Consider the following 16,819-nt stretch of genomic DNA (forward strand, 5'->3'; position numbering starts at 1 on the left):
GACGACCCCCCTTTTTTCAAGACTGAAGTTTGAAAAAAAAAATTTTTTTTTTGAACCCCAAATTTAATTTTTATACAGAAAATATTTACAGTATATCTGAAACGAATAACAATCTGAATAAGAAAAAACATTGCAATAAAATTATGCAAACTGCTTTAAACTTGAGAGTAGCTGAGATCTGTCATGTCAGAACATTACTCCTCACAAAGATCCTCTGCCTCGCTGTGCGTAGTGTCACTGTCCTCACGCCCATCCTCTGGCTACGCTGGCTCCTCCCATAGCACGTCATCCTCACTGCCGTCCAGGCCACTTGATATGCAACATTTTTTGTATGGTATGTTTAGCTCTGGCTATTTCCATGGCCTTGAGCTGAATGATAGCTCTGTTGATGGGCATCCCGTCCTTTCGTTTCTCGCGCACCCTCCTGTCGAACTCTTGAAAGCGGCCGCTTGAGGACCACGGAAAGCTTTTCTCTGACTGTGCGCATTTTTTAGGCGATCTTTTTTAGCTCTCCATCTCCGTACATTGCAGTCTGTGACACCATATTTCACAGTCGCTTGGCAATTGTTTGAAGACTCTGCCTCATTTATCACTATCATCTTGAAGTTTGCGTCATAACTTCTCCTCAGCTGCCGGTTAATCTGGCCGATTTTCGACGCACTTTTCTCCAGATTGTTGCTACGTTGCTCCATTTTCTGTTATCTCTTCTTTTATTGTCTTGTCTTTTCTTTCTTACCGCTATTTTTTAGTTTTCTTCTTCGTGCTACCGCTATACTTATTTATTTTATTTTTCTTCGTGCTTCCTCTATTTTTAGTATTTATTTTATTCTTCTTCTTCATGGCGGGTTTGCTTTGGCCTGGGGAGTCAAGTTCAGCATTCACTTTGAAGGTATCTGGCACCCTCTAGCGTTGTGAATGTCTCGGGCCTGAATATAAGATGAACCCCACTTTTTCAGTCTTATTTCAATACAAAAAACATTGTCATATTCGGGCCAAAACGGTACATACGTTCTGAGTTTTTGTGACATCTGTGTTTTTGTGACATATATAAGCTGCCAGGCAAGTGAGCTCAAGGAAGACGCAAGAGAAGGTTTATAAGGAAGACGCAAGAGAAGGTTTATAAATACGATAACACATAAGGGTGCATGGATTAAAGCTCCCCAGATTTCCGTCACTGAAAGAAAATGACGGGGAAATGATTTAAAAAGTCAGAGTTAAATCAGGGAATGTCGAGAATAATTGTCAACTGTGGCAATGTGAAGCTCTTTCAGACATGTTTGTGTTTAAGGGCTACATAAATAAAATTGACTTGACCCAACTACTGTAATTTCTGGACTGTAAGCCTCACCTGATTATAAGCCTCATGAGCAAAAATTAGGGGAACATTTTTTTTTCATAAATAAGGCACACCATACTAAAAGCTGCATCTGCACGCGAGTTATTTACAAAGAAAGACGGTACACAGAAAGCCTTTTTAAAGTTTTGATAACATACCTGTTAGGTTATGGATTTTAGTTATTGATCTGACTCCAAATTGCGATCAACACTTAACACATAAATTGCTATGTCCTAATCCACACACTGGCGCACCTAACAATTTTGCGAGTTCGTTCTGTCAAAGAGAAGACCAGTAGATCAATCAGACCAAATTTACCAATTGTTTATTCCTGACAAAGCGCACTAATACAGGCCTGGGTCCCGGGTCCCTCACACTAAAGCTCGTGCGTTTTTGTGACCACCAAAAGACGACACATTCTTCCGGGTTGCCCAGTTTTGAAGAAACACAATATGAATATTAAAGCATGCAAAATATTGTGAGATGATTGGTCGATGGCCATCTCCAGGTGTTGCTGAGGTCAGGCGGTTGGGTTTTCCCCGCGAAGCCCGGCCACATAGACGCGCTGTTGTTCTCGTTTCTCACCGACCTTGAGGTGTTCTCGTCCGGTACTCCCTATCTGGGCCTATTTCACAACACTTCGAAGAAAACAAGTTCATGCAGTTTGCCTGCACATTCTTCGCCACCCACCAATCCACACGAGCACTCCAATACTAGATATTAATATGATTATAAGTTTAACACAACCTTAAAAAATATGTTTGCAAACTCCCGAAAGCACATTTCCCTTTATACCTTAACATTTCTTTCCAAACACTGCCTGTGACGCGGCAGTAATACGGCAGCAACACGGAAGTAACACAGCACTAATATGGCTGGATAAAAAGACATACCGGTAAAAGTCACTGAGACGCGGCGGTAACAAAGCAGCAACATGGTAGGACAGCATTAACAGGGCTGGTTAAAAAAAACATACCAGTAAAAGTCATTGGGAGCCTTCATCTTCATCCAGTGCACTGAAACCATCGAAGTCTTCCTCCTCAGTGTCGGATTGGAATAGCGTCAGATATAGTCGTATGCAAATGTTTGGGCACCCCCGATAATTTTCATGATTTTGCTTTATAAATCATTGATTGTTCGGTTCAGCAATTTCAATTCAATATATCATATACCAGACAAACAGTGATATTTGAGAAGTGAAATGAAGTTTATAAGATTTATAGAAAGTGTGCAATCATTATTTGAACAAAAGTAGGCAGGTGCATAAATTTGGGCACCCCAACAGCCAATGTTTAGTAGATCCTTTTGCAGAAATAACAGCCTCTAAACCAGGGGTCGGGAACCTTTTTGGCGGAAAGAGCCATAAATGCCCATTTTTTAAATATAATTTCCCGTGACAGACATACCATTTAAAAGAAAACGATAGGTTGAATACAATTAAATGCATGTATTTTAATAAAGACCAATGATTTTTTGAGTGTACTAATGTATTCTTTTTAATCACGTTTTTAATGTCGCGAAAAGAGCCATATCCAGCTCGTGAGCTATAGGTTACCGACCCCTGCTCTAAACACTTCCTATAGCTTCCAATGAGAGTCTGGATTCTGGTATTTTGACCATTCTTCTTTACAAAACATGTCCAGTTATGGGTATTTAGGGTAGCCAGTTGCAAGTTGTTCTCCTTTTTGCATCTTCTCCGAAGCGTGGCAACATGGAAGCCTCAAAAGAACTGACAAATGACCTGAAAACAAAGATTGTTCAACGTCATAGTTTAGGTAACAAAAAGCTAGCTCGGAGATTTCAGCGATGTCAGTTTGCACTGTGAGGAACATAGTGAGGAAATGGAAGACCACAGACACAGTTCTAGTTAAGGCCCGGAGTGGCTGGCCAAGAAAAATCTCAGATAAGCAGAGGCGAAGGATGGTGAGAACAGTCAAAGTCAACCCACAGAGCAGCTCCAAAGCCCAACAACATGATCTTCAAGCTGATGGTGACACTGTGCATCGTTCAACGATTCAGCACACATTGTACAAGGAGATGTTGTATGGGAGAAGTCGTTTGAGGTATGCTAAAGCACATTTGGACAAGCCAGCTTCATTTTGGAATGAGGTGCTATGGACTAATGAAACTAAAATTTAGTTATTTGGACATAACAAGGGGCGGTATGCATGGAGGAAGAAGAACACAGCATTCCAGGACAAACACATCCTACCCACAGTCAAATTTGGTGGTGGTTCCATCGTGCTGTGGGGCTGTGTGGTCAGTGCAGGTACGAGCAATCTTGTTAAAGTTGAAGGTCGCATGGATTCAAGTCAGTATCAGCAGATTCTTGCAAACAATGTTCAAGAATCAGTGACAAAGTTGAAGTTGCGTAGGGGCTGGATACCTCAACAAGACAAAGACCCCAAACACTGCTCAAATTCTACTAACGCATTCATTCAGAGGAACAAGTACAACGTTTTGGAATGGCCATCTCAGTCCCCAAACTTGAATATTGTTGAAAATCTGTGGTGTGATTTAAAGTGGGCTGTCTATGCTTGGAAACCATCAAACCTGACTGAACTGGAGATATTCTGTCAAGACAAATGGTCAAAAATACCTTCAACCAGAATCCAGACTCTCATTGGAAGCTATAGGAAGTGTTTAGAGGCTGTTATTTCTGCAGAAGGAGGATTTACTAAATATTGATGTCATTTGTCTGTTGGAGTCCCCAAATGAATGCACCTGCCTACTTTTGTTTAGGTAATGATTGCACACTTTCTGTAAATCATATAAACTTCATTTCACTTCTCAAATATCACTGTTTTTGTCTGCTATATGATATATTTAACTGAAATTGCTGATCCGAACAACCAATGATTTATAAAGGAACATTTTGAAAATGATCAGGGGTGCCCAAAGTTTTGCATACGACTGTACTTCGCTGCACACTTTCTTAGTCTCTATTTTGTTCCTGCGTTTATGCATTTATTCTAGCATTTTCCATGATGAGGGTGCTACCTGAATATCTGAATAAGAGAAAAGGATCAGCAGACAAAAAACAAGTGAGGCAGAATATTGATTTTTCTCGCGAGGAGTGCGATACAGATTGCTTTCTACAATCTGACTACACTAAAAATCTGTTTACACTCCTCACTCGTTTTATTTGGAACGCCCTACCCACAGTGTGAGACGATTAGCCCCTGAGGGTGAGGAAAAAAAAGATTGTGGACTTCGTCTCGTAAGAAAAGAAACAAAAGTGATGCACAAAGTGTTGTGTGCAGATATGGCTATATCAGCAAAACAGTTTAAGCAATCAATAACTTTCTTGGATTCAGAGAGATAGAAAGAGAAAGTGACGTTCTTTAAGGAAGATCAGAAGGTTCATGATGCATCGTTTGACGTGTTGTTTTCACGATCTGTTCTGGTGGACGCTGAGATGTCAGCAGTATCTTGTTTGACACAACCGTCATCTCGCCCCTGACCCAGCCGTAATCCTTCTGTTCTGTTGCACAAAATAAGAATAAGCAAGGCAAAGCAGCAAGCATACTGAGCAGTAACATTATGAATAAGTACTCATTAGAGAATGCATGATAACATACATATATATATATATATATATATATATATATATATATATATATATATATATATACAATTTTTCTAACAATTCTCCCCTGTTTATCATAAGTTCGCGGGGACTAATTTATCACCCATATGGCCACTTCAAAAGATTTTCAGCCAAGGGATCACATTTCGCAAGAACTAACTTACACTTGGGAGGAAATTGAGTCTTAATCACTTCACTGGTTTCTTTTATATCAAACAAATTGTTTTAGGTTCTTTACCTGACATGTTTCGGCGGTCATCAGATCTGATGAAGGCGGAAGAAACCGCCGAAACATGTCAGGTAAAGAAACTAAAACAATTTGTTTGATATAAAAGAAACCAGTGAAGTGATTAAAAAAAGGAAAAACAAGATGAACTTAGTACAATAATTTGAGTCTTAATCGTCAATGCCAGAGTCAGGAAACAAATCGGACAGGTTTACCACAATAGATTCGCTGACAGAGTCGTCACTAGAGAAAGAACTCCCGTCGATCGAAAGGTCATCCCTTTGGAGCAACGGAAAAGTCTCAGCTGGTGGAGAGATAGCAGTTGTAATTAGCCTGTTAATTAAGGATCGGAGACAAGGAATGCAACAACATCCACACAGGGTCAAAATGGCAGAGAAAACGGCAATGGAGACCAGGACCGAGGAAACCAAGGTGCGGTACTTTCCGAACACGTTCAACCAGTCGGTCCAAACCTCCGTGTTCACCCCACTGTGTTCCTTCATCCTCCCATTCAAGGTCCGCAGACCCTCAAGGGCCCGGGACAGGCTTCCGTCGGCTGCAGTATTATTTGGAATAAATGTGCAACATTGCTCACCAAACATGGCGCAGACACCGCCCTCTTTTGAGAGTAGCATGTCAAGGGCCATTCGATTCTGGAAAGCCATGAGGGAAGTAGCGGCCAGTTGGGAGTGGACCGCCTTGAAACCCGCCTCGGTCCAGTTTACAAGCCTCTGCACGTTGTAATGGATGTAGTTAATCCTGTCAACATTTTTGTTAAGAGTACACCACCAACACAGGGCGGATTCAAAACCAGCTGCTATCTGATTCACCAGCTTATACTCATCCGGTACTCCTCTAGGAACACCAATGGCGTCTATGTAAATTGGATTAGCTGCGCCCTGCCATTCAGCGTTTCGCTTCGTTCTCGGCCAGAATTCGGGCACTACGGACTTAGCAAAAGATGTTAGATCATAAGAGGATATTGGTATCAAATGTACAGGAAATAATAGGGTTACCAAAGCGCAAATTCCAGAGCTGTTTAAAGGCAACCTATCATAAAGTTTGTTACTATTACACCAAAACCAAATATCACTACGAGCAATGGGCAAAAAAGGGGCAGTGACATTGGTCATGGACCCACACCATGGAGTAGCTAGGGCGCCGAGCTTCTCACCGGGACCAGGTAATCTAATGCATGTAAAATTACCCTTAGCTACATCGGACGAAAAAAGGGGGTTTATATTTTATCATAGAGGCAACAGGGTAAACCTTATCCCATTTAAAACAATCATGAGTGGGTGAAATGGTTTACATTCGTTCATGAGTAATCATGAGTTTAACATTAAAACAACAGCACACTTAGGAACTATATTTGCTGGTATGATTTTCAAAAGAGGTCTTGGACCCATACATGCAATGCAACTGGTGTTAGCCATCTTTGCGGCTTGCTCAGCCATAAGAAGCCAGTTGTTGGTTTGACCGCTTATTCCTGTGGAGGCTACAAAATAGCTGTCTACATCAGTGAGGAGCATACTTGTGATTTTTGCTCCTGCTGACAGGGTGTAATTATTTGTAACGGGACGGTCTGCAATCGACATTGTTTTGTTAATGCAAATAGCAATAGGAATGTGAGGATCGATTCCAGAGGACCAAGCCCACAGTTGAAAACCCCAAGAAGTGTTAAACAAGGTGGCATTTGAAGGACGAATTTGACCATCAGGGAGTGTAAGAGTCAAAAGGAGGCTTGTGCCCTGATTCTTCAAAATTACTCGTTTAGCAAAGAACACAGCCTCTTCACTGGAGGGCCAAAAATCTTGCGTTTGTGTGGTGACAAGGGTGCCCCAGTCGGTGCTAACCGGGTGACTAGTTAAATACCACCAATATCCGAGCCATTTATCCCCAGTAGTGGGGTGACCATTTCGAAAACCTTTCAAACTTTTCATAGGTAAAATGATAGAAGAAGATGAGCCACAGTAAACATTAATGAGTTATTGTAAGTGCAAGACAAAAGCCATGGCACGCAAGTTTGAACGCAGACGGTTTCTGGTGTGCAAACAACATGATCAAAAGGGGATTTTGTGTTGCGCTTATGTCTAGCAATTTTTCCCCATGAGCCATATTGATTAGAATCAGCGTTGGTAGTTGCCTGAGAGAAGAACGTTCGAGGCTCATGGTACTCTATCCATACAAATAAAATAACCCCCGAAAAAAAAATATAACAATAACACAAACCAGCAAAAGCAACCAAAATCACATGGTAGACTTTGCGCAGGCTACAGCCCGATTAAAGGACTTTACGAATGACTCTCTAATGCTCATGTTTTGGATCTCCTCAGAGTCAACACCCTGAGCTTCGGGTTGGTGTCTTGGAAATTGGCTTCTGCTAGCTTTCGTGTCAACCCTGGATCTTGGCACCAGGATCAGGCACTATTACCAGACTTTGCTCACCTTCCGTACTTAGGTTGGGTCTGCGGAGATCACCTTTTTACAATGAGATAAATGCAGAAAACAAATAAATGCAGACAAAAAATAATATTCTTTCCCTTCACATTTATGTAATTGGATATAAACCATATATATTGTCTGAAACGGATACAATTGAGTCGGGAACTTTCCTCTCTGAGGACTTAAATTGCCTTGTGAAAAAGCTGCAAAACCGTATGTCGTATAAATAGCTTCAACTTGTTTCACCATACCCCCCCCCGTCGAGACATGGGTGACTCCATGACTCGAAATAGCAGCCCATTTGAACAAGTTACGAGGCAAGACAGGTTTGCCCAAAGGTCACACAAAAAGACCATCAGTGTTTTTAGTTGCACCCCGCTTTTCCCAAGAGAGTCGTTCCTGGGAGGGGCTCTGAGACTGCATGTCAAGCAACACATCAGGGGAGATGTGTGACATCGAATCATGATCTGTGAGAGACGAGAGGACATGGAGCAGGCCTTCTGCAGCGGCCTTAGCGGATTTGTCAGCAAAAGCATTACCGAGAGAAACAGGATCAGAGCTTGCAGTGTGAGCAGCACATTTGCAAACCGCCACCTTTAAAGGTAGCTGGACAGCGTCCAAAAGTTGAGTTAGTAATGTGGAATGGGTGACGGGCTTCCCCGTAGAAGTTATCATGCCACGGTTGCTCCACTGCTGAGCAAAAACGTGCACTGTAGCAAAAGCATACTGACTATCAGTCCAGATAGTGACGGACTTGTTTGCAAACAATTTGCAGGCCCCAGTCAAAGCAATGAGCTCAGCGGCCTGTGCTGACATATAGGATGGCAGTTTAGCAGCCTCCAAGACTTCGTCGGCAGTAACAATGGCCTACCCAGTAAGGGTCACACCAGATTCATTTTTCTTAGAAGACCCATCAACAAAAATCACATGACCATCTGGCAGAGGCGTATCTTTCAAATCAGGCCGAGCCTTTGCAATCTGTTGGGCAGCATCGACACAATCATGGAATTCGCCGTCGTCAGGAAGGGGAATGAGAGTGGCATGACTACACTGCGGCCCGCGAACAAATGAGTTTGACACCCCTGGCACAAGGGAGAGCCTTCTCATTGATCAATCGCGTATCTTAAATCATGCTTTTCCTCCTTTGAAGCGACTATGTACTTCAAACCCAAACGTCACCATTTTATAGGGACAAAATTTGTTGAATTTATTCGTTTTCGACATAATACTGGTCGCAAATTTGCATGTAGAGCATTTTTGAGTTGTTGATCATAGACATCAGTTGAACACTCTTTCTGGTCTGTGTCTAAAGTCTTCAAACGACTCATCTTCATTTTGTTTAGTTCGGCCAATGTCTGTGTAATTTTGCTCTACGTTGGAATTTTATTTTTATCCTGCCCAATAGTTGATCAAATTGTATTTGTAATGGCACCCCGTTATATTCCAATGGACGGCCCTGGAGATCAAACGGACTCCAGGTGTCTTTAATGCTTGCCCAATGTTTGGTTAAGGATGCCATGAAAACCTGTTGTACTTCATCACCTCTCAAATTATAGGAAGCAATGAGTTGTTTAATTTGGGGTACAAAGACGGAAAGGATGGTTCGCTTTGCCGTGCCACAACATCTGTCTTTGTAATTTGATCATTTTTCTCATCTTCATTCATCACATTCTCAGCTGCGATTCTTAAGCGAGCTCGCGCTGACACTGTCATCATCTTCCCGTCTGTGCAACAGCAAGTTCTTTTTATCTTTTCTTCGTCTTCCTTTCAATTTTCCTCTCATCTGGGAAAATCAGAATGTAATTTTGCTTTTTAATTTTTAATTTTAAGTCTTGCAAAATTGCTATATCCTTACTGCACCGAGATAAACTGTTAAATTTATCTTTAAAAACAAACAAAAACAATCTATGCTCCTGCAGAGACTCTTCAAAATGGGACCCAAATGTCAGATTACAAATCAAATCTCCTCCTTCATTCTCACATTTTTTGATAGAACAGTCTACTTAGCTAGACACTGTCATATCATACTAAATAATGGCCTGCAAATTAAATATAATTTTGTCGCTGTGGTCCCTCAAAACATGTGACTAGAATTTGGACAATTACTAACCCCCATCAATTGATAAATTATCTCCTCACTAAAGTCCTAGCCTGTTAACCTATCTGCATCAAGAAGACATTTGCAATGCAGGGGATAAGAGAATAATAATAACACCATTGATTTCTAATCATTAACCTAATTTTATCCAGTTCTACAATGTATGTTTTCTCTTAGTCTCACATTTTTATGAGGGTTGGGCACTCTCCTCGTCGGACGGGTTTCTGCCCACAACCCTCATATTATTCTATAATTTCTAATTTTTACATTTAACAATGCACATCTGATAAACCATTGTCTAGCACACCGTTTTCGTGCACCAATTTAACGCAATTCCAACCTTTATAACGAACTGATACACAAAGACAAACATACACAGAAACAAACACACGGGCCCACAACATAGACATGACAATCTTCACAGCTGATAAAAAGGGTGGGGGGAGCAACTGAAGTGCGGAGAGCCTTGCCACCGGCACGTCGCATAATGCAACCCCCACCTCTGTCCAAAATATGCATTTGTCAAGAAATTTTATATTTTCGGTGTCGACCCCTTCCATTAATTTCCAATCTTTGAATTTTAATTCGTGTCGGGGTAGCGACTTTTGTTTGCTATTTGGTTTTCCCATGGTTTATTTTTTCAAAATTTCGGAGTTGGCAATTTGAATGGCACCTACAGTGTCCTAAAGCCAATTTAATTCACAGGACAGTGGTAAAATATTCAATGAGTGGTAAGTCTCCTTTCCTCTGCTTCCACACAAAACCACTGTTTACAATCCTGTGTGTTTTATATAAAGGAGAGCTCAAATAAGGTCACTCTCAGTCAAACAATACACACACACACACGATGCGCACTTTTATCGTCTCACAGGCAAGCAGGGGAGTCCGCCCTCCCGTGGATTTTAACAAACTCTTTAACCTTCCTATTGTGTAAAAACACTTATTTTTGCCCTTTTCTTGAAGTAGATATAAAACCTATCTTATCATGGATAAGGGAGCCAAACCAGCTAAACAAGAGTTAAGAAAAACATTGGATGAAAAAAGATTGTTTTTAGGGTATTAGTTTTTTTGGCTGATTCAATACATGGGTCAAAAATGACCCGCTAACACCACAGATGGCAGCAGAAAGCTAACACATTAGGAAGGTTAAGTTAGGAGGCCCCACGACACCTCAGCGAAATTTAACTGCTCCAAATTACCTGTACTTCTTTAGAAAACAGAGGAGTCCGCCCTCCCATGGAATTTAACTGACTTATAAGTGAAGGGACTCCATCATCCCAGCGGAATTTAATTGTTTCTAATTGCACTTGATAGGGTCTAAAATTGTCAAGGTTTTAAGTGACCTCTTGTCACTGCACTTTCATTCCTTTTAACAGAATCAATATTCGTACTCACAGTCTGCTGGTTCTTTTCCTCGGATGTTCTCGTCAACCACTCCGGTGTCCAGGCGACTGATCGAGTCACCCCCGTGAAAAGGGTTTCTTTATATGCCTTGGCCAAGGACTTATCCTGCGTCGAAAAGTCAGCCGGACCCCCGAAATAGGTCTGTTGAGAATCCCGGATGAGCCCCCAATTTCTGTCAGGTTCAAAGTGCTAACTGAATATCTGAATAAGAGAAAAGGATCAGCAGACAAAAAACAAGTGAGGCAGAATATTGATTTTTCTCGCGAGGAGTGCGATACAGATTGCTTTCTACAATCTGACTACACTAAAAATCTGTTTACACTCCTCGCTCTTTTTATTTGGAACGCCCTACCCACAGTGTGAGACGATTAGCCCCTGAGGGTGAGGAAAAAAAAGATTGTGGACTTCGTCTCGTAAGAAAAGAAACAAAAGTGATGCACAAAGTGTTGCGTGCAGATATGGCTATATCAGCAAAACAGTTTAAGCAATCAATAACTTTCTTGGATTCCGAGAGATAGAAAGAGAAAGTGACGTTCTTTAAGGAAGATCAGAAGGTTCATGACGCATCGTTTGACATGTTGTTTTCACGATCTGTTCTGGTGGACGCTGAGATGTCAGCAGTATCTTGTTTGACACAACCGTCATCTCGCCCCTAACCCAGCCGTAATCCTTCTGTTCTGTTGCACAAGATAAGAATAAGCAAGGAAAAGCAGCAAGCATCCTGAGCAGTAACATTATGAATAAGTACTCATTAGAGAACGCATGATAACATATATATACAATTTTTCTAACAGAGGGTCTGTTCATGCTAATTTTATTCATGCACAAAGCACTAAGTTACATTCAATTAGCGAGTGACACGTATAGCTCCAGAGTAGACGTGACCGGGAAATAAGGAAACAAAAAGGAGACCCAACAAGATGTCATCAGCAATAGCCCAGTGCCCTCTCGTGACCGGAAGAAACTTCTACAGTGCATGTATGACCAGCTATAGTTCCTACATTAAGAGCCAAATCGACTGCCTTTAACTTAGAAGCAAAATCATATGCATTTTTGTTGTACCCCATAATGAGGGTTTGTGTATAAAAGCTTCCTTTCTTCAGTAATGTCCATCTTGATCTCGTTCTGTCTCTTCTTTGTGTCAATTATAGGGCAGTATTTGCCTGGCGGACACCCCAACCTACTCACCAATGACCGTGTCACATATCCCTCCGCCCAACAAAGCGGTGCCGCACAACAGCGGTCCACAGCCTTTTGACGAGTGTATAAGTGATCAAGTCATCACAAAAATCACGTGAAATCCATAGATATGCCGCACTGGATGACAAGCCGCAGGGTTCAAAACTTGAGCAAAAAGTCGTGGCTTATAGTCCGGAAATTACGGTAGATAATTTTGAGGGTATAGGGGAAAAGCTATGCTACATTTGCGTACCTACTCGTAACTGGACAGCATTTTTTGATTATTTCCCATGAAAAAGAGCAAAGCGGTACAAATGGATAGGGAAGTTAAAAAAAATACCTTTCCAAGATTGATGCATTATTTATGAACAAGGGCTCCAACACAACTTCTGTCGACAAAGCTGTCAAAAATAGAGATGGGAATGGCTCACAGAAACAGGGGACGTTGGAAAGCTAGTATCTGTTCGTGGTGCAAAAAGGTGAAGCTGCCTGGTGTGTGTGTGTGCGTGGTGTGCCATAAAAACAGTATGGCACTGGCAATGATGGCAAGAAGGTGGTAACGCACCACCAGGCAGAGGAAAGACATAGATCTGCCGTACATTCACTTCACTACACATTCTCTCTGCCTGGTAAAACCTAAACAACAACCGAGGTATGTGCATCTTTGGCTAACTGTGTGCTCGACCTGCGTGTTCTTTTATAACAGAGCACAACTTGCCATTCTCCTTGTCGCAGCCACTAGTTACAGGCTCGTGTCAGAAAAGTAAAAACATCCATCCATCCACCTTCTTCCGCTTATCCGGGGTCGGGTCGCGGGGGCAGCAGCTTTAGGAGGGACTCCCAGACTTCCCTCTCCCCGGTCACTTCATCCAGCTCATCCCGGGGGATCCCAAGGCGTTCCCAGGCCAGCTGAGAGACATAGTCTCTCCAGCGCGTCCTGGGTCGTCCCAGGGGTCTCCTACCAGTAGGACATGCCCGGAACACCTCCCAAGGGAGGCGTCCAGGAGGCATCCTGATGAGATGCCCGAGCCACCTCATCTGGCTCCTCTCAACGTGGAGGAGCAGCGGCTATACTCCGGGTCTCCTGGATGACCGAGCTTCTCACCTTATCTCTAAGGGAGAGCCCGGACACCCTGCGGAGGAAACTCATTTCGGCCGCTTGTATCCCAGATCTCGTTCTTTCGGTCACGACCCATAGTCGTGACCATAGGTGAGGGTAGGAGCATAGATCGACCGGTAAATCGAGAGCTTTGCCTTTTGGCTCAGCTTTCTCTTTACCACGACGGACCGGTACAGAGTCCGCATTACTGCCGACGCTGCACCGATCCGCCTGTCGATCTCGCGCTCTATCCTGCCCTCACTCGTGAACAAGACCCCAAGATACTTGAACTCCTCCACTTGGGGCAGGTTCTCATCCCCGACCTGGAGAGGGTATTCCACCCTTTTCCGACCGAGGACCATGACCTCAGATTTGGAGGTGCTGACCCTTATCCCGACCGCTTCACACTCGGCTGCGAACCGCTCTAGTGAGAGCTGGACATTACAGCCTGAAGAAGCCAACAGCACCATGTCGTCTCCAAAAAAGCAGAGACGCAATGCTGAGGTCCCCAAACTGGACCCCCTCAACGCCTCGGCTGCGCCTAGAAATTCTGTCCGTAAAAATTATGAACAGAATCAGTGACAAAGGGCAGCATCGGCGGAGTACAACCCTCATGAATCCGACTTACTGCCGGAAATGCGGACCAAACTCTGGCACCAATGATACAGGGACCAAACCGCCCTTATCAGTTGGCTCGGCACCCTGTACTCCCGAAGCACCCTTCACAGAACCTCCCAAGGGACACAGACAAATGCCTTCTCGAAGTCCACAAAACACATGTTGGACTGGTTGGGCGAACTCCCATGCACCCTCGAGGATCCTGCCGAGGGTGTAGAGCTGGTACACTGTTCTGTTCCACGGCCAGGATGAAAGTCACAGTCAACTCCTGAATCTGAGGTTCAACCTACCAACGGACCCTCTTCTCCAGCACCCCTGAATAGACCTTACCAGGGAGGCTGAGGAGTGTGATTCCGCTGTAATTGGAACACACCCTCCGGTCCCCTTTCTTAAAGAGGGGAACCACCGCCCCAGTCTGCCAATCCAGAGGCACCGTCCCCGATGTCCACGCAATGTTGTAGAGGAGTGTCAGCCATGACAGCCCCACAACATCCAGAGCCTTTAAGATCTCCGGGCGGATCTCATCCATCCCCGGGGCCTTGCCACCGAGGAGTTTTTTTTTAGCTACCTCAGTGACTTCGACCCCAGGGATTGGAGAGTCCGCCTCAGAGTCTCCAGGCCCTGCTTCCACAATGGAAGGTGTGTAGGTGGAATTGAGGAGGTCTTCTAAGTGTTCTCCTCACCGACAGCACGCCATCTCCACTGAAAACAGTGTTGACGTTGCACTGCTTCCCCCTCATGAGACGCCGGATGGTGGACCAGAATTTCATTGAAGCCGTCCGGAAGTCATTCTCCATGGCCTCGCCAAACACCTCCCACACCCGGGTTTTTGCCTCAGCAACCGCCGAAGCCGCGTTCCGCTTGGCCATCCGGTTCCTGTCAGCTGCCTCCGGAGTCCCGCAGGCCAAAACGGCCCAATAGGACTCCTTCTTCAGCTTGACAGCATCCTTTACCCCCAGTGTCCACCAGCAGGTTCGGGGATTGCCGCCACGATTGGCACCAACGACCTTAGGGCCACAGCTCCAGTCGGCGTCCTCAACAATGGAGGCGCGGAACATGGTCCACTAGGACTAAATGTCCCCCGCCTCCCCCGGGACATGGGAAAAGCTCTGCCGGAGGTGGGAGTTGAAGCTCTTCCTGACAGGAGATTCTGCCAGATGTTCCCAGCAGACCCTCACAGAGCGTTTGGGTCTGCCAGGGCGGACCGGCATCTTCCCTCACCATCGGAGCCAACCCACCAACAGGCGGTGATCAGTTGACAGCTCCGTCCCTCTCTTCACCCGAGTGTCTAAAACATGCAGCCGCAAATCCGATGACACGACTACAGTCGATCATCGAACTGCGTCCTAGGGTGTCCTGGTGCCAAGTGCACACATAGACACCCTTATGCTTGAACATGGTGTTCATTATAGAAAATCCATGTCGAGCACAGAAGTCCAATAATAGAACCCCGCTCGGGTTCAGATCAGGGGGCTGTTCCTCCCAATCACGCCCTTCCAGGTCTCACTGTCATTTCCCACGTGAGCATTGGAGTCACCCAGTAGAACGATGGAGTCCCAAGAAGGAGCGCTCTCCAGCACTTCCTTCAGGGACTCCAAGAAGGGTGCATAGACACAAACAACAGTCAGGATCCGTCCACCCACCCAAAGGCGGAGGGAGGCTACCCTCTCGTTCACTGGGGTGAACCCCAATGTGCAGGCGCCCAGCCGGGGGGCAATAAGTATGCCCACACCTGCTCGACGCCTCTCAACGTGGGCAACTCCAGAGTGGAAGAGAGTCCAGCCCCTCTCGAGAGGCCTTGTACCAGAGCCCAAACTATGTGTGGAGGCAAGTCCGAGTATGTCTACTCTGAACTTTTCTGCCTCACACACCAGCTCGGGCTCCTTTCCAGCCAGAGAGGTGACATTCCATGTCCCAAGAGCCAGCCTCTGCAGCTGGAGATCGGACCGGCAAGACCCCCGCATTTGGCCGCCGCCCAGCTCACTTTGCACCCGACCCCTTTGGCCCCTCCTACAGGTGGTGAACCCATGGGAAGGGGGACCAACGTTTTCTTTTCGGGCTATGCCAGGCCGGGCCCCATGGGCGAAGGCCCGGCCACCAGCTACTCGCCTTCGAGCCCCACCTCCAGGCCAGAGGGGGGCCCCGGTGACCCGCGTCCTGGCGAGGGAAAACGAAGTCCATTTGTGTTTTTCGTCATAAACGGCTTGGGTGAGCTGTGCTTTGTCTGGCCCCTCACATAGGACCCTTTTGCCATGGGTGACCCTACCAGGGGCATGAAGCCCCAGACAACATGGCTCCTTGGATCATAGGGGCACAAAAATCCCTCCACCACAATAAGGTGACGACTCACGTAAGTAAAAACATTGAAAAAAAAAATTACAGTCAAACCTTGCCAAAGGAGTAATTTTATTGACTCGAATGAAAACATTGAAATTACATAAGCGAAAACCGCAATAGAATTCTGTTCAACATTGCCCTCTTCTATTAACAATGTTCTGGTATATTAATATTCTTTAGATTTAAACCTTCTTAGTATTTAAATGCTGTATTAGAATACTAGGTCTATTGGGCCAAAGGAGTGTAAACATTATACTTTTTTTTTACATGAAAACTTTGAAGAAGCAACTCTGTAGCAAAAAAGAAACAGTGTGCTTCCTAGCACTTAAATAAACGAGGAGATATGATTTGGCCTGAAAAAACTTTCAATCAAAAGATTTTTTTTTTAGCTTTAATCCATCAGAAAGGTGGTGGATGCAGAAAATAATCTTGCCTGGAAAAAGATAATGTGCTGTGAGACCCCTATCAAGACAAGTTGAATGCAAAAG

The 16,819-nt window shown here is 44.4% G+C and overlaps 1 protein-coding gene across 6 annotated transcripts in view; it reads left to right on the forward strand.

Annotated features, from left to right (window-relative positions):
* Window positions 1-16,819, forward strand: part of itpr3 (inositol 1,4,5-trisphosphate receptor, type 3) — a 469,401-nt gene that overhangs the window by 120,842 nt on the left and 331,740 nt on the right. Inside the window, exon 1 of one of the 6 annotated variants that reach the window (XM_088368418.1) lies at window positions 14,516-16,344. The exons of the other annotated variants lie outside the window; for them this stretch is intronic. Coding sequence (XP_088224544.1) covers window positions 16,285-16,344 — 60 coding nt within the window. The 5' untranslated portion in view covers window positions 14,516-16,284. Of the gene's footprint in view, window positions 1-14,515; window positions 16,345-16,819 lie in introns of those variants that run through there. 6 annotated transcript variants of the gene reach the window in all.

Source organism: Syngnathus floridae, chromosome 2, assembly GCF_059516105.1.
Source record: "Syngnathus floridae isolate MCC-2025c chromosome 2, RoL_Sflo_1.0, whole genome shotgun sequence".
In the NCBI taxonomy this organism is placed as follows: domain Eukaryota; kingdom Metazoa; phylum Chordata; class Actinopteri; order Syngnathiformes; family Syngnathidae; genus Syngnathus; species Syngnathus floridae.